This window comes from Macaca thibetana, chromosome 6 (genome assembly GCF_024542745.1).
Source record: "Macaca thibetana thibetana isolate TM-01 chromosome 6, ASM2454274v1, whole genome shotgun sequence".
Classification (NCBI taxonomy): domain Eukaryota; kingdom Metazoa; phylum Chordata; class Mammalia; order Primates; family Cercopithecidae; genus Macaca; species Macaca thibetana.
The window spans coordinates 37902097-37929932 of NC_065583.1; the positions used below are offsets into that span (position 1 = coordinate 37902097).

Genomic DNA, 27836 nt, shown 5'->3' on the forward strand with positions numbered 1-27836 from the left:
AAGCCTGGGAGGGATTAGATAATCTATCTTGGATCCTACAGCCAGTGAGTGACAGGCCCTGGATTCAAACCCAGATTCTCTGCCTCCACAACCCTCCCCGCCTTGGCCTTACTAATAATTCTTGGACCTCAGAGGCAGCCTCTTTCTTTTCTCTGCCTTTCCTGCCTTGCCACACAGCCTTTGTGCTTCTTTGTGCTTCCTGATGAAGGATACAAGTGTGAGTAGCAAAAGCTTGATGCCATCAGCCTGTGATCTGGACAATCTGATGCAATCATCTTTCTCACAGCATCCTCAAGGAATAAATCATAGGAAAGAGCTGCTGGCCTTTTTGTTTGTTTTAAACAATAAGAGATGTTCAAGTTGTTATCAGTGTTCGAGCTTTCTAATCAGTCTAAACTGTCTCCTCTATAATATATGCTGACCTTCTAGACTGATAAACCTGCATAATTATTGACATCTGCAAAAGTTAGTGTTTGCATATTATGTTAGGGACATAGTTCTGACAACATCGGGAGCAGCAAGTATTAGAAATCATTACAGGCAGGCTGGCTGTGAGAATGGTACTTTCAATTGTACCAGGCAAATGGCAAACAGATGAGTTTATATCAAGGCTAGAAATAAATTTAGGTTTTCTTTATATACCTAGCCTCCAGATCGAGCCAAAACAGCAATTTTTGTTTTCATCAACTAGAGCAGACAGTCTCTTAGGGGTCACAGCTGGTTTATTTGCCATGTCTGTGACAGCAATAGTGCCAACAAAAGCTGATATACGTCATTTAAATGAAAGCATACGATCTTGGTGTTATTTGGTGAGACCTGTCATCAAACTAAAAAGTTAAAAATCAATCAACTGTTTCTTTTTATATGTCATATCAAACCAAATAGCTCCACCACTTTTTTTAATCAGAATTATTTAGCTTATAAATTGACTACAACCAAATGTTATGTCTGATTTTAGTTCACTCATTTAAAACTATTTATTGAGCACCTACTATATGTAAAGTATTGTGCTAGCTCTGAGGTTATAGTTAAGAATAGCATAGGTGATAGCTCCTGCCCTCATGGGGCTTACATTCTAGAGACAGACAGAGAAGTAAATTAGCAAAATAAATCATTTCCTTGAATATTCGGGGAGGGCCTTTCTGAAGAGGCAATAGTTGATCCTGCACTGAAGGTTAAAAAGAAGCTGGTTATGTGATAATCAGGGGAAGAGCATGCCAAAACACAAAAGCTCCAAGGCAAGAGCTACTTAGCCTGTTTGAGGCACAGAAAGGAAGCTAAAAGAGCTGTAAGGTGGTTAGCCAGGATATAAGGATGGTATGGAGTAGGGGTGAGAGAAAATGGAAATGGTGAATTTAGAAAGGTAGACAGCGACCAAATCGTGTCAGGCCTTGCATGAGTTGTCAGTAAAAATGTTGGGTGACAATGATGACATTCATCCTGTGACATCCTTCCACCCTGCTGAGCTCATTCAGTTATCTGTGCCTTTGTCCACTTCCTCTACTTCCCTCTAACACTATGGAGGCACTGTTGTATCCTCCATGACTCCTTGGTTCTCCTTGGAGATGACCAGTGTTTTGTGGGTCAAACACTTCTGGTGTGGAAGGACTTTGGGACACCAGGCAGTGCTGAAGATTGGAAGAAAACCTGACTCTATCATTTTCTCTAATGGGAAAAATGCCTACAGAAATGGTTTTTCCCCTATCAAGTTTGATGGAGATGTGACCCTTCCTTTTGAGTAATATGACTGATAAGCACAGAAATGACACAGCTATAAATACGTATTATTTGGCTAGATGATACAGTGGTGATTGCTCTCCCAAAATGAGATAATTTAAAAATAAATTACATTGGATTTGGCAATATTGGGTTTTATGGAATATCTATAATTGAATAAATTGGTCAAAATCCAAAGAACCCTGGGATAGAGGTAAGTATTTACTCTGATTCCCCCAACTCTTTTCCTGGTCAACTTTTATCATCCTTCAGGTCTCAGCCCAATCAGTAGTCATTTCTTGGAGAAATTCTACCTTACAACCAAGGGCTAGGTTAGTTGCACCGTATTCTCTTTTTTTCTGTTGTTATAGTTTTGCCTTGAAAACACTTATCACCACAGTGACTATAACCATATATGAATACCTTTATTGTTCTCCTGAGACAGAGAAAGCATGGACTATGTCTGTTCTCATTCATGCATGTGTCTGAAAAATATGAATAAAGTGCTCACAGTATGCCAGTCATGAGCTCAGTGATGGGGAACACGTAAGTCACTGTTCTTATGGAGCTCACGTTCCACTTGGGAGGCTCAGTTGCCGCTTGGACTATATTCCTTCCCCATTCTTCTTTTCTTTCTTCCCTGTTCCTTTCTTTCTCCTTTCCTTGCTTCTCTTCTACCATATATTTAAGGAACACCTGCTCTGCCCCAGGCACTTAATTAGCTGCCAGGGATGCACGGATGAGCAAGACAGTTCAGCAGTCTATGGTTTAATTTGTAGTATCTTATTTTTTTGGTGGGGCAGAGAAAAGGAGATAGATATTGTTAGCTTGTGTTATATAATTTACAGTCAAGCCTCACAACTAAACTTAACATGGAAGTATTTAGCATCCTCATAGAGTATAGGTCTTCTAGTCCCACCCCTTGAGGAAAATGAAGAATGTTACTAGTGCCAAGATATCTATAGGAAATACTAGGCAGGCTGGCAATAACTTGAGAGATTTCATTCACCTTTTATAGACAAATAGCCACAGAAGAGACGGATTAGGTGATGTCTTCCGCCTTTCACTTTTTAGCGAGACTACAGAGGAAAAACAAACAAATCTCTTCTTAGTTCAGCATTATACATCTCCCAAGTCCCACACCAACCTCCCCTGCCCTCAACAAAACATATTACCTCCCATGCACTGTGAGAGGTCAATGGAGTAAACATCATATTTTTAGAGACAGGCTATATTAGCTAGCCACTGCAAAATCTCTTCTTTTATCCTAGGAGGCTCCATGAAATCTGAGTATCTTGTAACTCAAGAAATCTTGTGATCCTCAACACCATCCGTAAGGACTAATGGACTTAAGCTTGATAAATTTCAGGGGCAAAGATGCCTTAGCCAAGTCCCGATGAATAGATTATAATACCCAGCATTACCTACACCCTACAAATAAGCTTAAGCATTATTTCCTCAAATTTCCATCATTTGCTTATCACTGCCATATTATTTGTCATAGCTGTTTACCATCTTTACTATTATTTACTAAATATTTTTCTTAAAATGGACTCAACTTTTTAGACTTCAATTGACTTATTTTAAAAAGAAAATGATATTACATATTAAAAATTGAAAATGAGTATCAATCATACATGGAAGGTTAGTAGCATAGGTATTAGAATTAGCAGACAAGAACACTAAATGTTTTGACAACTATATCCCATTTTTAAAGATGTCAGGTAAAGTCAAAAATAAAGGTGTATATACATATGTGTATATATATGTATATATATGTGTGTGTGTGTGTATATATATATAGAGAGAGAGAGCAAGAAAAAGAGAAAGAGAGACAGAGTCTTGTTCTGTTGCCCAGGCTGGAGTTAGGTGGCACAATTTCGGCTCACTGCAACCTTCACCTCCCAGGTTCAAGTGATTCTTCTGCCTCTCCTGCCTCAGCCTCCCAAGTAGCTGGGATTACAGGCGTGCACCACCACACCCAGCTAATTGTTGCATTTTTAGTAGAGACGGGGTTTCACCATGTTGGCCAGGCTGGGATTCACCCTCCTCAGCCTTCCTGAGTGCTGGGATTACAGGCATGAGCCACCAGAGCTGGCCAGATAGTTTTAAAAAGAGCAAATTCAAACTTCTAGAACTGAAAAATACACTATTTAAAGTAAAAAACATGCTAACCAGATTAATAACAAATTAGACATTGCATAAGAAAAGATTCATAGACATTAAGACATAGCAATAGAAATAATACAAAATAAAACAGTACTGATAATTTTTAATTAAAAAAATCTAATAGCTATAGGACAATTTTAAGCAGCATAATAAAATGTGTATTTGGAGGCCATAAAGGAGATAAGATGGAGAGAGGACAGAAAAGAATATTTGAAGAAATAATGGCCTTAAATTTTCCAAATTTAATACAAATCGTAAAATCATAGATCTCACAAGCTCAATGAAACTATGCTAGGGCATACCATAATAAAATTTCTGAAAACCAGTGTTAAAAAGAAAATCTTAAAAGAAGCCAAAGGAAAAAGAAAGACATGATAAGTAGAAAGCAACAAGGATAAGGATGTCAACATATTTCTCATTGCAAGCAATGCAAGAAAGAAGACAGTGGAGCATCCTCTTTAAAGTATTAAAGGGACTACAACCTAGAAACCTGTATCAAGGAAAAATAACCCTCAAAAATGAAGGTGACATAAAGACTTTTTCAGACATACAAAAGCTAAAAGTATTCATCACTTGCCCTAAAAGAAATATTACTGGAAGGTCTTCAGGAAGAAGAAAAACTTCTGGAAATGTAGAAATGTGGCTTTACTGAAAGGAATGAGGAGCATTGGCTTTGGTAAATATCTGAATTTTTTTTTGTTTTTTTACTATTTAACTTTCTTTAAAATATAACTGACTGATTAAACAAAAATAACAATGTGGTATTGGGTTTATAATGTATATCTATGTAAGGCAACAGTAGGGAGGGAAGAAATGGAAGTGTACTATTATTGGTGAATAGTATAATGTTATTTGAAGTTAGAGTGTGATAAAGATGTATATTATAAATCATAAAGTAAACACTAAAATAACAAAGTCAAGAATATGGCTAATAAACCAACAAAGATCAATTAAATTATTTTAAAAATCCAAAAGAAGGAAGAGAAAGAGAAAAATGGAAAGAAAGAACAGATAACACAAATAGAAAATGAACAGCAAGACAACAGATGTAAACTTAACCACATCAATAATTACATTAAATGTAAATGGTCTAAATATATGCTGCCTACAGAAAAGGACTTTAATTATAAAGACACAAATAAGTTAAAAGTAAAAGGTTATTAAAATGTACTATGTTAACCATAGTCAAAAGAAAGCTGGTAGCTATAGTAATATCAAAATAGATTTCAGAATAAACAAAAGTATTGCATATAATTCTATTAATAATTTAAAGAGGTCAATTCATCAAAAGGATGTAACACTTATAAGTGTTTATACATCTAGTAACAAAGTTCAAATGAAGCAAAGAAGAAATACACATATCCACATATGTCTATATTCAGAGGTTTCAAAACCTCTTCCTCATTAATTGATAGAATGAGTAGACAGAAAATCACTAAGGACTCATTTGAACATTATCAACCAACTTTATCTAATTGACAATTATAGAACACTTTATCCAAAATCAGCATAATACAAGTTTTTGTTAAGTGTACATGGTACACTTACCAAAGTAGACCATATTCTAAATATATAAGTATCAACAAATTTGAAAGGATGCAAGTCATACAAAATAACTCTCTGACCACAATGAAATTAAAATACAAATCAGTAACAGAGAAATCTCTGAAAAATCCCCCAAATATTTGGAAACTAAATAACACATTTCTAAATAGCCCATGAGTGCAAAGAAAAATCAAAATGGAAATTAGAAAGTATCTTAAGCTGCATGAAACTGAAAATACAACATATCATGTACACAAATACAAAATATGTGGAATAGCACATAAGCAGTACTTACAGGAAATTTTGAGCACTAAATGTCTATGTTAGGAAAGAAATAAGGTCTAGTATCAATGACATTGATTCCATCTCAAGGTACTAGGGAAAAAAAGAGCAAATAAAACCTAAAATAAGCCGACAAAATAAAGGTTAGAGCAGAAATTACTGAAATAGAAAGCAGAAGAAAAATAGAGAAAAATCTATGAAACTAAAAGATGGTTCTTGGAGAAGATCAATATAGTAATTTTTAGCCCTCTAGCCAAAATGATCAGAAGTAAAAGCAGAAAAGACACAAACTACCAACATCCAGGATGAGAGAGGTGACATCACCACCTATTCTATAGATTTTTTTAAATGAGTGAACATTATAAACTTTATGCCAATATATTTGATAACTTAGATGAAATAGACTAACTCCTTGAAAGATACAAACTATTAAAGTTCACTCAAGAAGAAGTAGATAACCTGCATACTTTAATACCTATTAAAGAAATTGAATTTATGACCATAAATCTTCTCACAAACAAAACCCCAGGATCCAATGGTTTTATTGGTGAATGCTAATAATGTAGGAGTTACTAAGAAATTATTTACATTGATAGTGAGGGTAAGGAAGTCCTTGGTAAGGTTTCCTTTTAAATAAAAAGCACCTCCCAAATAATTTCTTTTCTAACAAAAAGCAGCCTGTAAAATCGAGCTGCAAACATAGATAAGCAAGCTGGAAGTTTGCATGGGTGAATGCCAGCAGCTGTAACAATAGGAAAAGGCTACCTGGGGGTTAGGTGTATCCAACACTGAGGCTCCATCTTCCCTTCTCTTTATCAACCACGTGTACAGTAAGGAGTAGAAAACATGGCCAATGGCCAGGTAAAAAACAATTTCCATAATAAAAGATTAGGGTGGGGTGGCCAGTTTCTTTGCTGTGCAGTGTAAATATCACACCTGGTCCAACCAATCTTTGGGCACTATGTAAATCAGACACCACCTCCTCAAGCCAGTCTATAAGACCCTGGTGCATTTCATCAAAGGATGAGAAGTCTCACTCAGGCGCCCCTCTCTCTTGCAGGAAAGAGAGCTGTTCTCCTTTCTCTTTCTTTAAACCTCCACTCTTAACCTCACTCCATGTGTGTCCATGCCCTTGATTTCCTTTGCATGGGGCAACAAACCTTGGGTATTACCCCAAACGAACAATGCCACTTCACTACCAAATAGTTAGGGAGGAAATAATACCAATTCTGCAAACACTCTTTCAGAAATTGAATAGGAAAGGATACTTAACAACTCATTATCTGAGAGCAACATTACAGTGATACCGAAACCAAACACATTACAAGAAAAGAAAACTATAGACCACGAATCCTCAAGAACATAGAGGCAAAATGTTTAAATAAAATTTTAGCAAATCAAATCCAACAAGATGTAGAAACAATAATACATCGTTACCAAGTGGGATATATCCCAAGATTAAAAATTTTGTTTAACATTTGAAAATCAGTCTAATTCACCATATTAACAAACTAAAAATGAAAAACCATATGAACATCTCATAGATGCAAATAAAGCATTTGCTAAGACCCACATTCCTTCCTAACAAAATAATAATCTCAGCAAACTAAGGATATGAGGGAACTTCCTCAATGTGATTAAAGATGTCTAAACTGTAAAGATAACAGCAAACAATGGTCAAGGCCTAATGCTTTCCACTTAAATCATGTACAAAGTAAAGGATATCTGCTCTTACTACTTCTATTCAACACAGTGCTGGCGGTGATTATCGGGAGAAACCCCACCCCCAGTATTCAATGTGAGTTCTTTTCTATTTTCCTAAGCGTGAACTGGTCTGAGAAATAAAAGGAAAGAGTACAAAAGAGAGAGATTTTAAAGTTGGGTGTCCGGGGGAGACATCACATGTCGGCAAGTTCCATGATGCTCCCAGAGCCATAAAACCAGCAAATTTTTATTAGCGATTTTCAAAAGGGGAGGGAGTGTATGAATAGGGTGTGGGTCACAGAGATCACATGCTTCACAAGGTAATAAAATATCACAAGGCAAATGGAGGCAGGGTGAGATCACAGGACCACAGGGCGGGGTGAGATTAAAATTACAAATGAAGTTTCAGGCACACATTGTCATTGATAACATCTTATCAGGAGACAGGGTTTGAGAGCAGATAACCCGTCTGACCAAAATTTATTAGGTAGGAATGTCCTCGTCCTAATAAGCCTGGGAGCGCTACAGGAGACCAGGGCTTATTTCATCCCTTCGCCTTCGACCATAAAAGACAGTCTCCCCCACAGCGGCCATTTCAGGGGCCTATCCTCAGGGGCCGTTCTCTTTCTCAGGTATGTTCCTTGCTGAGAAAAAGAATTCAGCAATATTGCTACTATCTGCTTTTGAAAGAAGAGAAATATGGCTGTGTTCCACCCAGCTCACCGGCAGTCAGAGTTTAAGGTTACCTTGTTCCCTGAACATTGCTGTTATCCTGTTCTTTTTTCAAGGTGCCCAGATTTCATATTGTTTAAGCACACATACTCTATAAACAATTGGTGCAGTTAACACAATCATCACAGGGTCCTGAGGTGACATACATCCTCCTCAGCTTACAAAGATGATGGGATTAAGAGATTAAAGTAAAGACAGGCATAGGAAATCACAAGGGTATTGATTGGGGAAGTGATAAGTGTCCATGAAATCTTCACAATTTATGTTCAGAGATTACAGTAAAGACAGGCATAAGAAATTATAAAAGTCTTAATTTGGGGAACTAGTAAATGTCCATGAAATCTTCACAATTTATGTTCTTCTGCCATGGCTTCAGCTGGTCCCTCTGTTCGGGGTCCCTGACTTCCCACAACAGGTGATAGCCTGTAAAATAAGTGAGAAAGAAAACAAAAGGCATCCAGGATGAAAAGGAAGAAATAAAGCTGCCTTTATTTGCAGACAACATGATCATCTATGTAAGAAATGTAATAGAATCTACAAAAAACCTTCTAGAACCAATGATTGAGTTTAAAGGGTTACAGGATATAAGATCAACATCTAAAATCATTTGTATTTATAAATATTAGTAACAAATAATCAGAATTGAAATTTAAAAACAAAAGCATTTACAATAGCTTCTAAAATGTTATATACTTAGGAGTAAATATGGCTAAACGTGAAAGGTATTTACAATAAAAACTACAAAACGTTGTTGAGAGGAATTGAAGATGACATAAACAAATTTAGAGAGATAGGGTACTCATGGGTCAGAAGACTAAATATTAAGAAGTCAATTATCCATCAAATGATTTATGAAATCAATGCAATTCAAACAAAATTTTAGCATGTCATTTTATTGAAACTGACAGGCTGATTCTAAAATTTATAGAGAAGTGAAAAGGAACTCTAACATAGCGAAAATAACTTTTAAAAAGAACAAAGTTGGAGAATAATACTGCCTGATGTCAACATTTATTATAATGTTATAGTAACAAAGACAGTGTGATATTGGCATAAAGATAGACACATACATCATTAGAATAGAATAGAGTCCAAAAGTAGACCCACATATATATGGACAATGTGTTTTTGACAAAGGTGTAAAGATGATTCAGTGGAAAAAGTAATCTTTTCAATAAATGTTCTGGGTCAATTTGATGTATGCAAAAAAGAGAGAGAGAGTTAACGTCAATCTGTACACCACACCATAAACAAAATTTAACTGAAAGTAGATCATAGGCCTAAATTTAAAGCCTAACATTATACAACTTCCAGAACAAAAACATAGAGGAAAATCTTTGTGGCCTTGAGTTAGGCAATGATTTCTTAGATAAGACACAAAATCACAATACATAAACACAAACGAAAAATTGTACTTTGTCAACATATTAAAATGTTGCTCTCAAAAAACATTGTTAAGAGCATGAAAAGACAAACCATGGACTTGGACAAAACCTTTGAAAATTGGATATATAATAAAGTACTTACATCAAATATAGGTAAAGAACTCTCAAAACTCAATAAGACAAACCTAATTTTAAAAATTAGCAAAAGATTTTAACAAATACTTCACCAAAGAGAAACAGATGTCAAATTGAGCGTTAAAAGATGCTTAGTAGGCCGGGTGCAGTGGCTCACACCTGTAATCCCAGCACTTTGGGAGGCTGAGGCGGGCGGATCGCAAGGTTGGGAAATGGAGACCATCCTGGCTAACATGGTGAAACCCCGTCTCTACTAAAAATACAAAAAAAAAAAAAAGATGCTTAGTATCGTTAGTCATTGGGAAATGCAATTTAAAACCACAATAAGTGACTATAAACCTAGTAGAATGGCTAAAATTAAGAAGACTGTCTATAGGTGCTGAGGAGGATATGAAAGAACTGGCACCCTCATACTCTTCTGGTATGAATGTAAAATGGTACAACCACTTTGAAAAATGGTTTGGCAATTTCTTTAAAGATAAACATACACTACCATATGATTCAGCCATTCCACTCCTGGATATGGGCCCAAGAACAATGAAAGCATACGTCCTTACAAAAACATGATCATGAGCATTCACAGTAGCTTTATTTGCAATTGGCAAAAGCTGGAAACAACCCAAATGTCCATCAACAGGTGAATGGAAAAGCAAATTGTGATCTATTTATATAATGGAAAACTGCCTGTATATACACACAAATTTGGATGAATCTCAAAATAAATATGTTAGGTGAAAGTAGCCAGACCCTCCCAAAAAAGAGTTCACCATACTATAGTGACAGAAAGAAGGACAGTAGTTGCCTGGGGATGGGATTGAGCAGAAGAGTGGGAAGAAGAGATCACAATGGGTCACAGGAATGCTTTTGGGGTGAGAAAAGTAGTTATTATCTTGATTATGGAAGTGGTTTTATGGGTATCTGCATAGGTCAAACTTTTCAAATTGTATACTTTCAACACATGCAGCTTGGTTTATGTCAATTATACCTCAATGAAGCTGTTAAAAATATTCTGATGATGGCCTGCTCTCCCTATTGTAAAAGGCAGATTGGCTCAGGTTAGAAAGTGTTAATAGCATACCAAAGAATTTAACCTTGATTGCACAAAGAGGGATTGAATGAGAAATCATAGGGGAATAACACTCACCCTCCATAATTCAATGTTATCAAATGCTCTGTCCATGAACCACTTTATATCACATCAAATACCAGCAGGCGGGACATGTATGCATCCCATTCTATGGGAAACACTGAACTAAAGGAAAACTTGTAAGAGTGTAGATTGCATTAACAGGTGACTTTGCTTAATAAACCTTGAGTCTGTAACCTTGATTAATTTTGGAGTAACAATAACTTTACACCAACATTGCTTAAATGAGGAACCCAAGATAGCCTTCCAGATTCCTGCTGAGCCATCCTAACTGGGTGACCATGGCTTCTTACAGTTTCTTTGTACTCTAAAATTCTGCAGATTTTAACAGTCCATTCAATCTTCTGGCCGCTCTCCCCAAACTAGGGCAGATACAATGCCAGTTTCAAGGTAGGATCTATAGTAAACAGTAAAATGTTTAAAAATAAGAGTTTCCAAAAGAAGTGAAGAGTGAGTGAGATTTTGTTGGTCCTCTAACAAAATCATAAAGGTCAAATCGTTCCCAAGTCCACTTCTCCTTTCAAAATATGTAATGTACCCACTGATGCAAAATCAAATCATGACATAGGCTTGGGGGCTTCATTCCAGGTATAGGAAGAATGTCTCCCCAGGCACAGAAAGCAAGCACTTTTCAAAAGCCGACTTGAAAGCCAGAGTCACAATGCATGTGGGCTGACACAGGTCAAGATAAATGAGGAAACTTGATGGGACTAAGAAGATACAAGACAGGACAAGCAGATTTATTTGAGCTATGGATTTCTGAATCGCTTGCCCTCATAAAGACAGAAAATGGCAAAGGTCATTGTATTTATTTTCTATGGCTACTGTAAAAACTGACCACAAATTTCATTGCTTAAAACAAAACAAATTTATTATCTTACAGTTCTGGAGATCAGAAGTCTGGCATGGGTCTCACCGGGCTAAAACCTTGGTGTCAGCAGGGCTGCAATCCTTTCTGGATGCTCTAGGGAAGAATTTGTCTTTTCCAGCATCTGAAACCCTTGCATTCTGGGCCTTGCGGTCCTCTTCCTCCACCTTCAGAGCCAGCACTAGCAAGTTGAGCCCTCCTCAAATTGCATCACCTTCTTTCTCTTCTGTCATCAAATCTCCCTTTGCCTCTCTCTTCTGCCTCTCCAACTCTTAAGTACCTTTGTAGTTACACTGAGCTTACACAAATAATCTAGATGGCATCCTGATCTCAAGATCCTTCACTTAATCTGTTAGGCAAGTCCCTTTTGCCATATAAGGGGACATGTTCACAGGTTCCTGGGATTAGGAAGTGAGCATCTTTGGAGGGTCATTATTCTGTCTGCCACAGTCATTGAATCATTGATGTAAAACCATTGTCTCTGTGGGGAAAAGAACAATCCTGGGATGCTATAAAAGAATTATTGGGGCAGAAAGAAGAGCAGGCCCGTTCATGGTGTCCTATAGAAGGGGCAAAAGTACGTCAGGCATGTGAGAGAGCACCCTTGACAGGAAGGACTCAGATGGTTGTTTCTATACCCTTTAGATGAAGACAGCAAGGTTGAAAGGCTGCCTTACAGCTGATTTAAGGGTGGATTCCAGCCAGCCTTGTTCACAGGTCTGTGTTGAAAATTCACGCTCTCTCCAGTAGCACCACTTCCCCTAACCCATCATCACAGGTACCTTATTTCTTTCTTAACACTTAGTCTTTGGGTCAGTGAAAATGCATGTCCTCCCTCTCTGGATGTGACAGCACTTTGAGCTGTCATCATTGTGGAGAAAAGTAGTCTTTCTCTCTCTTCTAATTGCTTGTTTAATTTTGACCAGCCACAGGGAGAAAGGGTTACAAAGCTCTCATATTCTAGAATACCACTTGATTCGCATTTACTAGCCAGTGGGATCACTGTGATTTCAAACATCACACACCTGATGAACAGTTTTCCTTCTATGCACAATTTGTAAGCTCAGCCAGGCTCCTTTAAAGCTTTATTATCTTGTTTACTCATCTGACTTCCTCAAATGAGCCTAACATATCCTCACATTAAGATTCAATGCCTGGAGCCCAGTATAACCTGATAAGATCAAAAGACCTGGGCCACATGTTCTATCTTGGCTTTACTAGGTAACCATTATCCCACTCATAGTTTCTCACTAGTCACTCATTCTTTTTCACACTTACTCTTCCCTTCCTTGAGAGGCTTCTAGGAAGGCAACTCTGGGGAGACACACACACACACCTTACACACACACACACACACACACACACACACTGCTGAATCTCCTTCCATACTAAGTAGCTGTGAGATATTGAACAAGGGGCAAGTTACTTAACCTCTCTGTGATATTGTTTTCTCACCTCCAACGTTGAGATGCTGTGAGATGTCTCTCCTGGGATTGCCAGGAGGATTAAATGAATTTATATCTGCAAGGCTATTAGAAGAGTTCCTGGCAAATAGTAAAGAATAAATGTTTGTTTTTTTAAAAAAAAAGTGTTAGAAACCCTTCCTTTTAGCTATATTAACTCCTTTCTCTGTCACTCTGCTGACATATTTTGCCATTATTTGCTTAAGTGTCTCTCTCCTCCATGAGGTTGGAGTTTCCTTGAGGGCAGGAACTATGCCATGTTCCTCTTTTCATTCCTACCATTGAGTCAGTGACTGACACCTAGGCATTCAATGAATGTTGAATAAGTAAGTCACTAAATGAGAAATATAAGATATGCTACAACTGGACTCAGGGATGTATCTAGTAATGGTTATAGGAAAAGACTGGCCGGGTATGGTGGCTCACGCCTGTAATCCCAGCACTTTGGGAGGCCAAGGCGGGCGGATCACAAGGTCAGGAGTTCGAGACCAGCTTGGCCAACATAGTGAAACCCTGTCTCTACTAAAAATACAAAAATTAGCCAGACATGGTGGCAGGCGCCTGTAATCCCAGCTACTCGGGAGGCTGAGGCAAGAGAATCACTTGAAACTAGAAGGCAGAGGTTGCAGTGAGCCGAGATCACACCACTGCACTCCAGTCTGGGCAATGAGAGCGAAACTCCAACTAAAACAAGCAAACAAACAAAGAACCCACAGCCTTTTTTGCTGTAGAAAAAAAATAGAGTGAGAGAAAATAAACAAAGAGGGGTGCCTGTCACTGGCAGGTGAGGTGATACTTAACATTTATTTTCTTCTTTCTACTTTTCCGTGTTTCCTATAATGGGGGCTGGATAGAGGAAGTATGGGTACACAGCAGGGCCAACAGTGCATGCAAAGGATTGAGCCCCACTCTAACCAGAGAGATTCAGAAATTATATATAAGTGAAGATGACACTAGCTGCATTAAAAAATGAACTTGGAAATGTCAGTATCATAATGTGATGAAATTTGTTTCTTGCTCATTTGTTTAGAGGCATGTGTGTTTGTTTGTATGTACTCCATGCAGTCATCAGGGACCCAGCCTCATAGAGGCTCTGCCAGCAACACATGTAGACTGAGGGAGAGAGGGCACAGGGAGACTTCTCTGGGAGGCAGCACATGGCGTGCCCCACTTCTGGCCATGTTCCTCTGGTCTGATTTCAGTAACACTGCCACACCCAGCAAGGAAAGCTGGGAAAACATGTTAGCCATGTGTCCTGAAGGAAAGGGAGCCAGGTTGGGTGAGCAGGACATCGGTGAGTTAGCTCATCTCCCTGCATCCCCTCCAACACAACCCCATTGTCTCAACAGTCACTTCCTGACTGGTCTCTCCTTCTCAAGTCTCTCACCACTCAATCCACCTTTCACCTTGCTGCCAAAGTGACTTTTCTAAAACAATTATTTGCCATGTCACTGGCCTTACTTAGCTGCCAATCCCCTGCTGAATATAGTTCAGATCCCTCAAAAATAAAACTCTCAGTCTACAAACTCAAGTGTACAATAATATTTCTGTCTATGACTAAATTTAATTTCAATTTTGATCTAAATTGCCAGGTAGTAGAACCATAACCTTAATTCAGAGGATTCTCCCTCCTTTATCTGAAGTAAGGTCTAAGTTTTGGGGGTATCACACAAGGCCAAAGCCTTGAGTAGGCACAGGGTTCCCAGTAGTCACCATAGAGGGATTTTCTGGAAGAAACCAAGGTAACTCTTGCCCTTATAACATTCCAGGAAATCATATCTTTTTTGTTTTCTAACTTTTATTTGAAGTTCAGGGGTCCATGTGCAGGTTTGTTCCATAGGTAAACTCATGTCATGGGTGTTTGTTGTACAGATTTTTTTGTCATCCACCTATTAACCCTAGTACCCATTAGTTATTTTTCCTGATCGTCTCCCTCCTCCCACCCTCCACCCTCCAATAGGCCCCAGTGTGTGTTGTTCCCCTCTAAGTGTCCATGTGTTCTCATCTTTAGCTCCCACTTACGAGTGAGAACACATGGTATTTGTTTTTCTGTTCCTGCATAAGTTTGCTAAGGATGATGGCATCTAGCTCCACTCATGTTCCTGCAAAGGACATGATATTGTTCCTTTTCATGGCTGTGTAGTATTCCATGGTGTATATGTACCACATGTTCTTTGTCCAGTCTACCATTGATGAGTATTTAGGTTGATTCCATGTCTTTGCTATTGTCAATAGTGCTGCGAGGAACATATGTGTGTATATGTTCTTATGGTAGAATGGTTTATAAGGAAACCGTATCTTGAGAGACTCTCATTCAGTTAGTGAAAGGAGGAAAGCCAAGTCCAGCAGCACTGAAAAAAAATTTTTTTTTTAAAAGCAAGAAAATAAGATGTTGATGTGGGTACAAGGATGGGGGAACCTTTAAAAAGTTCATGGTAGGCTGGGCACAGGGGTGGCTCACGCCTCTATTCCCAGCACTTTGGGAAGCTGGGGCAGGTGGATCATGAGGTTAGGAGTTCGAGACCAGCCTGGCCAACGTGGTGAAATCCTGTTTCTACTAAAAATACAAAAAAAGTAGCCGGGCGTGGTGGCACATGCCTGTAGTCCCAGCTACTTGGGAGGCTGAAGCTGAAGAATTGCTTGAACCTGTGGGGGTGGAGGTTGCAGTGAGCTGAGTTTGCGCCACTGCACTCCAGCCAGGGTGACAGAGTGAGACTCTATCTCAAAGAAAAAAAAAATTAGTTAATCGTAGACACTAAAATCTCTGATACATATCTTCATGAAAAAAATAGAAGAGCAATCTAAGATAGTAGATTATTGTAGTAGCCAGCTAGTTAGTATATAATGCGAAAACAAGTGGCCGCATGTTTTAATTGCAGTATATTTGAAAATTCTAATTTATAGTTAAGCACCATGTTTATATATTTATCAAACAAAATACAACTTGCACTTTAATTTTTACTAGCGTGCAAAATAATTCCAGCAAACAATATGGAGATATTTCTGCTATACTGAATTATATAGTCAAATTTACGAAGGACAGGGATGTGTCCAGATATAGAAATAATAAAATATTACATCTGAAAAGAGATTTCATTTTATGTATGGGGAATCTGGGGTCTGTAGAAGTAATGGTTAACCCAAGATCACACAACTAATAAGCAACAAACTGGGGCCTGGGTCCAGATCTCCACGCCTATCTGAGCTGGAACAATGTGGATGATTTTTTACTCAGAGTTTCAGAAGGTAGCAACCTTGAGAGTTGCCAGGAAAATAGTTGTCAAAGCATAAAGCAACAGTCAGCAGCTGAAGTTTTCCTTGTATTCTGAACCCCATCTGCCCCCTTCTAACCAGAATCAGTACTTACTTCTTGGGCTCTGAATCTCCCTGTGGCTAATGCAGTTTCCTATACATACTTATTGTGATGGTTAACTTTATGGGTCAACTTGCCTTGGCTAAGGACTGCCCAGATAGCTGGTAAAAATAATTTCTGGGTGTGTCTGAGAGGGTGTTTCTGGAAGAGTTTAGCATTTGAATCCATAGATTAGTAAAGAATATTGGCTGCACAGCCAGGTGGCACAGTAGGAGGTGAGCGGTGGGTGAGCCAGTGTTACCGCCTGAGCTCTGCTTCTTCATGTCAGATCAGAGGTGACATTAGATTCTCATAGGAGCGGGAACCCTATTGTGAACTCTGCATGCAAGGGATCCAGGTACTACTTATGAGAGTCTAACAATGCCTAAGGATCTGAGGTAGAACAGTTTTATCCTGAGACCATCACTGTGTCCCCTCATCCCACCATACGTGGAAAAATTGTCTTGCATGAAAACAGGTCCCTGGTGCCAAAAAGGTTGAGAACTGCTGCCTTATAGCACATCTCTTCCTAGATCTAGAATATTCCTAACACACACACACAAAGGAGAGATGTTTTGGATATCCTAATTACCCTGATTTTATCATTACACATTATGTGTCTATATCAAAATATCACATGTACCCCATAAATGTGTACTTTTATTATGTATCAATAAAAAATCCTTTTACATATTTATCTACAACCTGTTGGTTAAGCTTTTCTGGAGAACCCTGACTAATGCACTTATAGACATAGATCTTCCATGCATAGTCCCCTTTTCTGGTAACAGCATCTCAGGTTGTCTTTGGGAATGACTCATCCCCAGGGCATGTAGTCTTCTGGTAGAGTCTTATGTAGCATCTGGTTTTCCCTTGGTTGAGGAAGACAAGTGATCTGCACACTAATCAGAGTCCCTCTCCTGGAGACTGTAGTCTTGATCAGAGTGACGCAAAGATGAAAAAACAGTTGGAACCAATTTATCCAGTGATGACACCCTGAGACTGTCCATTAGTGCCTGCTTCCAGGATAACCAGAATTTCCCTAGTTCCTATCCTTTCAATAAACTCCTTTCTTTGCCAAAGTGCTTTTTTGTTTTGTTTTGTTTTGTTTTGTTTTCGCTCTGTCGCCTGGGCTGGAGTGCAGTGGTGCAATCTTGGCTCACTGCAACCTCCGTCTCCCGGGTTCAAGCGATTCTCCTGCCTCAGCCTCCCGAGTAGCTGGGACTACAGGCGCCCGCCACCACGCCCAGCTAATTTTTGTATTTTTAGTAGAGATGGGGTTTCACTATGTTGGCCAGGCTGGTCTCAAACTCCTGACCTCATGATCCACCCACCTCAGCCTCCCAAAGTGCTGGGATTACAGGCATGAGCCGCTGAGCCTGGCCTTTTGCCTAAGTTTACAGGGTTGGTTTTGTTTACCTGCAATAATATGAACTGATAAAACATTCAGTTAGCAGTCTGATTGATCAGCTTCCACTTAACTGATGTTATTAACCAAGTACTAACTAGTACCTCAGCATGCTGATTCCCAACATCTAGTAAGCTTGACTCCATTACACCTGTGCATTCCATTTGATTCTATACTTACCAACCATTGCAGTATTTGTTTTCAAATCCGCTTATGCCAATTGTATATAGTATAGCAATTATGTAACATAATTAAATGTTAAGTAAACCAATGAAATGTGAAGGCAAAACCAGTGCCTATTCTTGTGAAAACTATGTGGGAGTCTTGATAAAGGTAGGCAAGTAAAAATGCTGTCATAAATTAGGTGTGTGTGTGAGAGAGAGGATTATCAGATAATGGTACAAAATAATAAAACTCTAGTCTTTTCTTGTTTTCATTTTTAAAGACAGAGTCTCACTCTGTCTCTCAAGCTAGAGTGCATTGGTGCAATCATGGCTCACTGCAGCCTCTACCTGCTGGGCTCGAGTGATCCTCCTGCCTCAGCCTCCTGAGTTGCTGGTACCAACAAGCACCACCATGCCAGGTTAGTTTTTATTTTATTTTATTTTTTGTAGACACAGTGTCTCACTATATAACTCAGGTTGGTCTTGAACTCCTGGCCTTAAGCAATCCTTTCACATAGGCCTCCCAAAGTGCTGGGATTACAGGCATGAGCCATCACAGCCAGTCCTCTAGAAGAAATTTTTAAACGAAATCATTTCTCAAGTGTTCTTACTCTCCTTTAAACAAATCAAAATTAGACATGACAGAGCATTCCCAATGGGTGATTCCAATCAGCAGACACAAAAAATCAAGGGCAAGGCTTTGGCCCTATGAAAAATTGGAAGATAAATGAACATTTATTTAATGTTCATTAAATAATGTAAAAATACTTAAGGTATATATCATTTATTATAATTTCTTGGCTTATGTATTTTTTTTCTCAAATTAACTGAGTGATCAAATTGAACAGGAGGTCTTTGTATAAAGAAATCCAGAAGGAAGCTACTATGCTTAGATCTACTCATGTGTTAGTACTCAGTGGCATGGACCCATATTGAATTTAAGGGCACACCCCAATTCTTTCCCTCTCAAAATATAAGAGTTGGAAAGAATCTGAAGGGTCATCTAGGTCATATCTTCTTTTCACAAATTGAAAATTGAGGCCCAGAAAGGCGAAGTGATTATGCTGAGTCATACAGTGGTTCATGACAGAGTTGTGACTTTGACCTGGGTCTCCTTAATGTATGAGCTTGTCCTGCAGCACAGCAATTTGGTTCAAAGGTTTTTATCCATTTATTTATCCCTCTGCAGACATAGGTTTAATAGAACAAACAAATTCTTATAATAAGACAATGTGAAATAAATTCTAAGGCCATTTAAGGAATAGTATCCAGTCAAACAATATGAAGCTTGTTATTCAGAAGTCAAGGAAATGGGAATGAATTAACTGTGGGAACCCAGTATAAATCAGGAATTCATTTGTATGTACTTTATATGAATACTAATGAGGGATCATACTATCCCTGGTTTGCTTTCTCTTGTGTCACACAGATTTTCACATCCCCAACTCACTTTTCCTGATGCAATTTTATAAATGAAGCAAGAAAACTACAACTTACAATCAATCACCAGACCAGCAAGATCTTTTCCTTAATTATTCCAGATATAAAGATGCCTTTTTTGTCAAGGTAGATGTGAACACAAAAGTTAATGGTCATGTAGGTCAAAAAAGCAGAATTGGCTGATCTGCTTCTAACTGATTTTTTCCTTCATAGAATTGGCTACATTTTTAGCAGAATCAACAAGATTGGATGATGGCCTGGTGTTGGGTAGTTAAGGGCAAGGAGGGTGCATTACCCACCCATCCTGGACACCATGTTGGAAGCAAGTAGCAGGCTCAGCTCTCCCCTTCTATCTCCCCTCCTTCTACTCCTCTGAAAAGAGTTGCCATATTTTATTTCACTCCCTTCTCTAAGGAGGGATAGTGTTGTTCCAAACCACAGACTTGACCAGGCCAGACTATCAGAGTTGGGGTGGGAAGGTATCTGCTCCTTTGCTGTGTTTTATTTCCCAGGAGTCTCAAGCAATCTAGATCAGGCAGAGGTTCCAAAGTCAAACATGACAGAGCAAGACAAGTAATATGCATGGGGAGGTGGAAAGAGCTGTGGGGCAGGAGGCTCTGTATAAACTGGGAATCCATGCATCATCCAAAGGGGCAGCCAGGATGTGACTCTGGCCTCCTGGAGGAACATGAGCCCAGCCAGCCAGATCTCTAACTTAAAAAGAGGTGGAAATCCAATTACTTCATGTAAAAGTCTTTTGACTCTAGAATTAGTTAAAATTTTAAACACTGTCCAAGTCAAATAAAATGTGTCTTTGGGCCAGTTACAGCCCATGGACTGCTCATGGCTGGTGCTTTGACTTCTCCAAGCCTCTTTCACTGCCAGGTGAGCTTCAGACTAGCCAGACCCATATGAAAATGTTATAATTTGGGAAGAGACCTTGAGATTTGGAGGAAAAAGCAAAGCTTCAGCTTACTTTCATTCTAGACCACTTGAACTGTCCAGGCCCAGCAAAAAGAGTCTTCCTGTGACTCAGCCTAGCTTGATCAAGTTCAACATTAGAAGTCAGGGCCAAAATCTCAGCATCATGGAATATCTGTTTTCCAGACTAATTTTCTTGTTCTGTATTGATGACTTTCTCCCATGGTCCTTTGGGAAAGTGATATGGCAAGAATCAGAGGTTCAAGATCCCCTGTCCTGTCCTTCTTTCTTTCATTTAATTGTCTGCAGGTAGCCTTGTTACACCCCTAACTCCCACAAAGCTTCCTTTGTCTACCTGTGGATGTGGAGAGTGAGCAGAAGATGAAGAACAACACATCTGATGGTCTATATGCATCTAGTTAACTCTATTGTCCCCTTCATTGACTCTGAAAAAATTTTTGGAAGACCCTACTCTAGTTCACTATTGGAGCTGCAGTGATCTTATTTAATGAAAACATTCTATTTATTCACCACTTCTAATATTTCAGAGACCACAGCTTTCCCATAAGTAATTAGAATTCAATAGGACTAATTGTGCATTATAATTCAATAGGACTAATTGTTCATTATATATCAAAATACTTTACATAGGCTTTGGTTCTAAAGACTTCTTCATGTAATTAGAGAATGCCACGATTTGGCATTTGGTCTTTCCTATTATCTCTGTAAGTTTTTAATTGGAAATCATTTCAGCGAGTGAAATCACAATGTGTTAACTGAACCAGCTGATATGGACGTGCCCAAATCTCATGTCAAATGTTGGAGATGGGGCCTGCTGGGAGGAGATTGGATCATGAGGGCAGTTTCTTACAGTTTAACACCATTCTCCTTGGTGTTGTCATGGCAATAGTGAGTGAGTTATCATGAGATACGATTGTTTTAAAAGTGTGTGGCACCTCCCTGCCTTTCTCTCTTGCTCCTCCTCCAGCCAGCCATACAAGATGTGCCTGCTTCCCTGTTCACCTTCCACCATGATTGTATTAATAAGTTTCCTGAGGCCTCCCCAGAAGCCGGGCAGATGCCAGAATCATGTTTTCTCTACAGCCTGCAGAACCATGAGCCAATTCAACCGTTTTCTTTATAAATGACCCAGTCTCAGGTATTTCTTTATAGCATTGCTAGAATGGACTACTACACCAACCAGATGTCTGATATTCATCACTAATAATGTGAGAAACCATAGGCTCTGTTGTGCAATTTATTGAGCACTTACCACGTACAACTCTATGTAATAATAAGAGTAAAAGACACACTGGTCATTTCTTCTGGAGAGTACTCAACAGCCCCACCATCAGGAAGAATCTTTGAGCAAGATCAGCTACATTTTATAAATGAATGAAGTCACACTTCCTCTGTTTTCTGGACTTGTTCCCTCGCTGTGGAAGGGAAGGGGTAGGCAGAATCTTCTCCAATGGCCTTTTCTAGCCTGACTTTGTGAAGAAGGTTGGACTCTGGACTCCAGTGTTTGAGTTTGAGTCCTTGCTCTGTCACTTGCTCACTGAATGACTTTGGACAAGTCCCTCTTTAAGCAACAATTTTCTCACCTGTTTAATGAGAATAATAGTATTACCAATCTCATTGTGATTGTAAGGATTAAATAGGATAACACATATGCTTGGAACAGTACTTGTTATGTGGTAAGCACATGCCTCTCCACCAAAAATGTTAACTAGTAATATCCCAGCACTGAAGTAAATATAGTTCCTTACAAGGAGGTTTTACCCACTGAGAAAGAGCCCTGGCTGCTGGTCCCAGCTCTGCAGTGAGCTAACTTGGACCCTGAGCAGGTTGGTCTTATAAGGCCCCTGATTTCAAATCTATAAATGAGGAGGTTAGACTGGCATTGTTGATTCTCAAAAACTACTAATTTATAACCTCCCAGCAGTGAGATTTGAGTGCTCCTGGCAATTATGAAATGTATATTTCTATCTAGGTTAACAAACCTCAGCCCAAGGATGTGGGTTAAAATGAACAGATCTATCACGTTGTCTAGGATGGAGTATTTTAAAGTGAATTGCAGACAATGTAACATTTTTGGAATTTCTGTAGAGGGAAACATTACATTAACCAGGAAAAGTGTGGGAGAAACAGAGACCTCTCTCTTCCTGCTCCCTTCCTCCTGCTCCCTTCCTCCTCCTCCCGGAGCAGCTGAGTGAGTTGGGGAGAAGGACTGGGCAGCTCAGCATTCTCTGCAGGATCAGCCTCGCCCCAGAACACCAGCGGAGTAGCCTGCCCTGCAAGAGACCAATGGCTGTCCCCTTCTGCCCTGGCTGAGTAGGCAGGTTTAATTCACAGAGAAAAGTGTTGCTGGTTGCAGATCTAAGCTATGTTCCGGCTCAATTTTCATCATTAAAATTTTGGTCTTTAATCATCTCATTTCCAGTGATAAATTTCTCAGTGAGATCTAAACGCAGAGGGGAAAACAAGCAGTTATTTATGTGGCCCCCGAAGTCTCAAGAAATATCTTAGGGTCGACTTGAATTGCTTAGAAGAAAAATGCTCAAGCCCAGTATGGTTTGTTTACACTGCAACGCAATTCCCTAGCCAGGCCAGACCACAAGGATCCAAAATTTCCAAGGACCTATAAACAGATTTTCCCGGTTGAAAGATGCAAGTCTTTGGACTCCAGCTGCCCTGCTGCTGCTTTCTGAGCCAAACCTTCTTGGTTGAGGACTTTTTCCTCGGAATGTGACTGTCTCCACAGTTCCACCCTGCCTCAGCTAAAAGGTTCTCTGTTCCAGCTCTGAAATCCTGAGGAACTATCCGTCTTGTTCTTATTTAAACATTCTAGCCCAGAAATAACTTGCAGGATGAAAGGGGGTCTTATTTCAGCTCTGCTTGGGCTGTTTCACTCGGGTACAAACATTTTCTATGTACTCCTTTTCAGCACTCCCTACACAGCACTAATCAGAAAAATATTCCCTCCTTCTTGACTTCGCATTAGCTGTTTGAACAACCCAGAGTTTTCCAGCAGCTGAGGTGATTGCACACATCATTGCCAGAGTAGTTATATTTTATGTCCTTCCATTATTTTTGCTGGTCCTTGCAAGTGGGTCAAGATAGAGCTGAAATTTTCTCAAAAGGAACATATTATGCTATGTAAATAATAAAAGTAAAACCAGCATTTGTTTCTCTATAAGACAAATTAACGCCAGGCTTTTCCTTGTATATAATAATCATGTCTAAAACCACGGTGATGCGTTTGACTGCAACAATGCACTGGGCTGTAGAATTTAGGTCCCTTGTTACCGCCCCACTGATGCAGGGAACTGATAGTAATGAAGATGTAGTGTATCTTTGAGCTCCAGTTGTTGGGCTCTGCCACCCACCCACTGATTCCATAAATGGTTTCTTTTCCAGATTGTAAAAGCAACTGATAAGCCATTTCCTCTCATCACCACAGCACTTCAGGCAGAGCTTCTATATTGATCTATCCTCTTTACTCCCAGCCCTCACCAGCTCAAGGCAAGGCAGGATTTCCTTTAGAACACTTCAAAGCCCTCCAAATAATTTTGGTGAGAATTCTTTTTTTTTTTTTTTTTTTTTTTTTTTTTTTTTTTGAGACGGAGTCTCGCTCTGTCGCCCAGGCTGGAGTGCAGTGGCCGGATCTCAGCTCACTGCAAGCTCCGCCTCCCGGGTTTACGCCATTCTCCTGCCTCAGCCTTCCGAGTAGCTGGGACTACAGGCGCCCGCCACCTCGCCCGGCTAGTTTTTTGTATTTTTTAGTAGAGACGGGGTTTCACCGGGTTAGCCAGGATGGTCTCGATCTCCTGACCTCGTAATCCGCCCGTCTCGGCCTCCCAAAGTGCTGGGATTACAGGCTTGAGCCACCACCCGGAGATCTTTAAAATGCAATTCTTCCCCTGGATTTTACTTTTCATAACATCATGAAAGTCAGTCATATGAATTGGGTCATTCTCATCATACCCAACTCAAACAAAGTCAGAAGCCGGGGGAGAAAAGCACTCGGGACACATAATGTTGCTACAAAAATGTTAATTTTCTGCAATCTGGTTGCTGAAACTGCCTGCTGTAACCCGAAGCCAGTTTGATCTAATGGCTTCTGAAATAAACTGCTGCACCTCTAATTTTACCCACTGCCATCACTCACCAATCAGAACTTGCCAGTCCCCCAAAACTGTACTTGTACCAATGAACAAAAAAGAGCAATATGTATGTAACATTTCTCCTTTTTATAAAACCTGCAAATTTCTCTTTGTTCTTCAGACATATTGAAGACCACCAGCTCTGTGTGTATTCCCCAAATTGTGATTGTTATATTCCAGATAAATCCTTGCATTTAGAGATTTGCCTCTACATATTCATTTTACTTTAACAACACTCAGGCTCTAGGGTTAGCTGTTAAAAGGAGGATTATTAGGTAGAGAAAGTCAGAGAAATATATGTGCCTCTCTAACGTTGTGTTGTAAAACAAAAAGACCACAATCTACTTTTTCAAGAATTATTTTCCCCTGAGAATGCCAGCTAAAGTTGGCAATGAAACAAATAGGAATAATGTCTGAGTACAAAAAGGTCTCATTTTTTTGTTTTCTATTTAGATTGTATTCTAACATTTATCCTAAAATATTAAAAAAATTAAAAATCATTGCAGATACATTATTGCAGTTTTAAAATAGATCCTCCCCCAAAATTGGATTGGTATTGCCTTTTAAGAGTATTTCACATATGCTCAGCTGAGCAGCACGCTGCCAGAAAAGCTAGGTCTAGACCAAATCAAGAGCTGGCAAGACAGCTTTCCAGGCACAGAAAAGAAAGAGAAGCCCCTGCTCATCTTTCCAATGCTCTGCCACTCACAAGGCCTCAGAGGGTTTAGTTAAGGGGACCGGTGACCTAAAGGGTAAATGTCTGAGATGTTTTTAATGAAAGAAGAAAACCTAACATTTGCAGAGGAAATACAATAAATACTGATGTACCCACCACTAAAAATGAACAATATTTTACATTATTTACTTCAAAATATCTTTTATTTAAAGAAATAAGCACACACATTTCCAAGAAAACGACATCTCCTCTCTTCCAATGCTCAGACACATTTTTCTCTCTCCAATCCCGGAAGCAACTTACATCACCACACAGTATGTCTAATCTGTACATATGTTTAAAATCATGCTTTTAAACATGTAATGTGAGTAGTTATATAGATATACATATATATCCACAAATGCCATATAACATTATATCACCATTTTGTAAAGAAATTGTATCAAAATGTAACTTGCATTTCTCATTCAACATTGTTTTTAAGCTCTTTCCAAGTTGAGGTATGAAAATATTCCTAACTTATTTTAGCTATTGTACAACATTTCATCTTCATCGATGCATCACAATTCATTAATCTCCACTCTCTTACTGACAAACATTGGAATCAATTCCAAGATTTTGTTATTAAAAACAATGCTGCAAAGAACATTCTTTGGCATATCTCTGTATTGCACATGCACAAAATTTTCACTAGGATAGAAACCCACAAGTGAAATCAAGAGTCACGGGGTATGGGCATTTTCAACTCTGCTTAATATCACCAAATCACTTTCCAAAGTAATACCAGTCGGCACTCCTACCATTAGTGATTATGCATTCTATTTTCTCCACCAACATTTTCTATTAGCAAACTGCTTAAATTCTGCGAATTCTTCTATTGTAAAATGTCATCTAGCTGTTTTAATTTATATTTCCTTGAACACTAGTAAGGTTGAGCATCTCTTTGTGTGCTTATTGCTACTTGAATTTCTTTTGTAAAATTTCTGCTTGTATCTTCTTCCTATTACTCTGTATGATTATCTTTAACTTACTGATTTGTAAGTTCTTTAGATAGGCTGCTAACCAATGTTTTTCTCCTTTTTTTTTTTCCAAAACTATGTTGCATCAAGAAGCTCCACTATGCCTTGGAAATTAGTCAAATGTTGCAGATCCACATACTCAGGCCCTTTTAGAGCATCAAAATTTAATCTTCAGAATGATATTAAGAAATTCCTTGATTTGAGCGTGAGAGTGCTCAGGAGGACCAATAGATTATGGAGAAAAGGCTAGAACCTAGAGATTTCGTGTAAAGCTTTAGGTATATCATTCTGTCATGATCTCAGGAATACATAATTTTGACCTAATTAGAATAGGTTTTCTCAAAAAATGATTAGGATTTTAACTCTGTCACCTTTCCAAGCAGTTCTAAGCCATGCTCTGAGAATCCCTCAAGCTTTGTAACTGGGTGCCAATCATTTATTTTTAATGTTTACATGGGTAGCTTTTCCTTTAAGGGAAGGGAGACAACTCACTGATCAGCAACAATGGCAATGGTAAATGATACTCCACCTGAAATTGTCTGCTGCCGAATGAGAACACTGCATTTCCCTAAGCAATGTCATCCTGGATGTAGTTAAACTGATGATCAGAAGTGTCATTTTGCAAAAGCTGTATTTCTAGAACTTTCTATGGTCTTTTTTTCTTGGGGGGAGGATGTCACTCTAATTTTAAGAGAGGCAATTCAACAACAATTAAATGTAATGTATATGTATTAAGTAAAGAGGCAGAATCCATCCACATCCTCTAAATCAGGGGTGTCCAATCTTTTGGCATCCCTGGGCCACACAGGAAGAAGAAGAATAGTCTTAGGCCACAAATATACTAACACAATAACCAATGAGCAAAAACAAACGAAAAAACAAAAAACTCATGATGTTTTAAGAAAGTTCACAAAATTGTGTTGGGCCTCATGCAAAGCCATCCTGGGCTGCATGCAGCTCACGGGCTATGGATTGGACAAGCTTGCTCTAAATAGAGGAAGAGGGGTTTGGATTCGATTTCTTCTTCCCAACGGTCGGAAAGAGAAGAAATAGAGAATTTGCCGTTAGAAACCACTTTGCCATCATGCATGACAAGCTTTCCAAGCAGCTGTCTTGGGTGAGGAGTTAAAAATAAGTGTGACCCCATTAAGGGAAATACCCAGATTGACTGGCATCACCTTAATGTGGTGAAGTTCTTCCAAGAACATGCGCAGCAGCAGAGAGAGCAGACGCAGACCCATGGAGTACAGAGAGTGAAAGCTAGGCAAAACCTTAATACAGACATGGAAAGGGGCCTCCTGGTCCCACTTCCTCTCCAAAAGCAGGGAAGAAATGACCCAGAGATAAAGTGGTTCTTCTAAACCTGTTGGCAGTCCTAAATCTTTCTCCTTTCACAACTAGCGGAGGGTATCACTGAACTAACCACGGAAACTTCTACCAGCTCAGACTCCAACTTCAACATTTAGAAAATATCTTCATATGGTGTACACATATCAGGAGATCCACGCAGCATCTGCCCAACAGTTTTAGACTCAATGCCAGAC

The 27836-nt window shown here is 39.1% G+C and overlaps 1 protein-coding gene across 1 annotated transcript in view; it reads right to left on the reverse strand.

Moving 5' to 3' along the window:
• HMHB1 (histocompatibility minor HB-1) overlaps positions 1 to 27533 on the reverse strand; it is a 57448-nt gene extending 29915 nt beyond the window's left edge. Inside the window, exon 1 of the mRNA XM_050792968.1 lies at positions 27452 to 27533. Coding sequence (XP_050648925.1) covers positions 27452 to 27533 — 82 coding nt within the window. The remainder of the gene's footprint in view (positions 1 to 27451) is intronic.
• Positions 27534 to 27836: the final 303 nt, after the last annotated feature.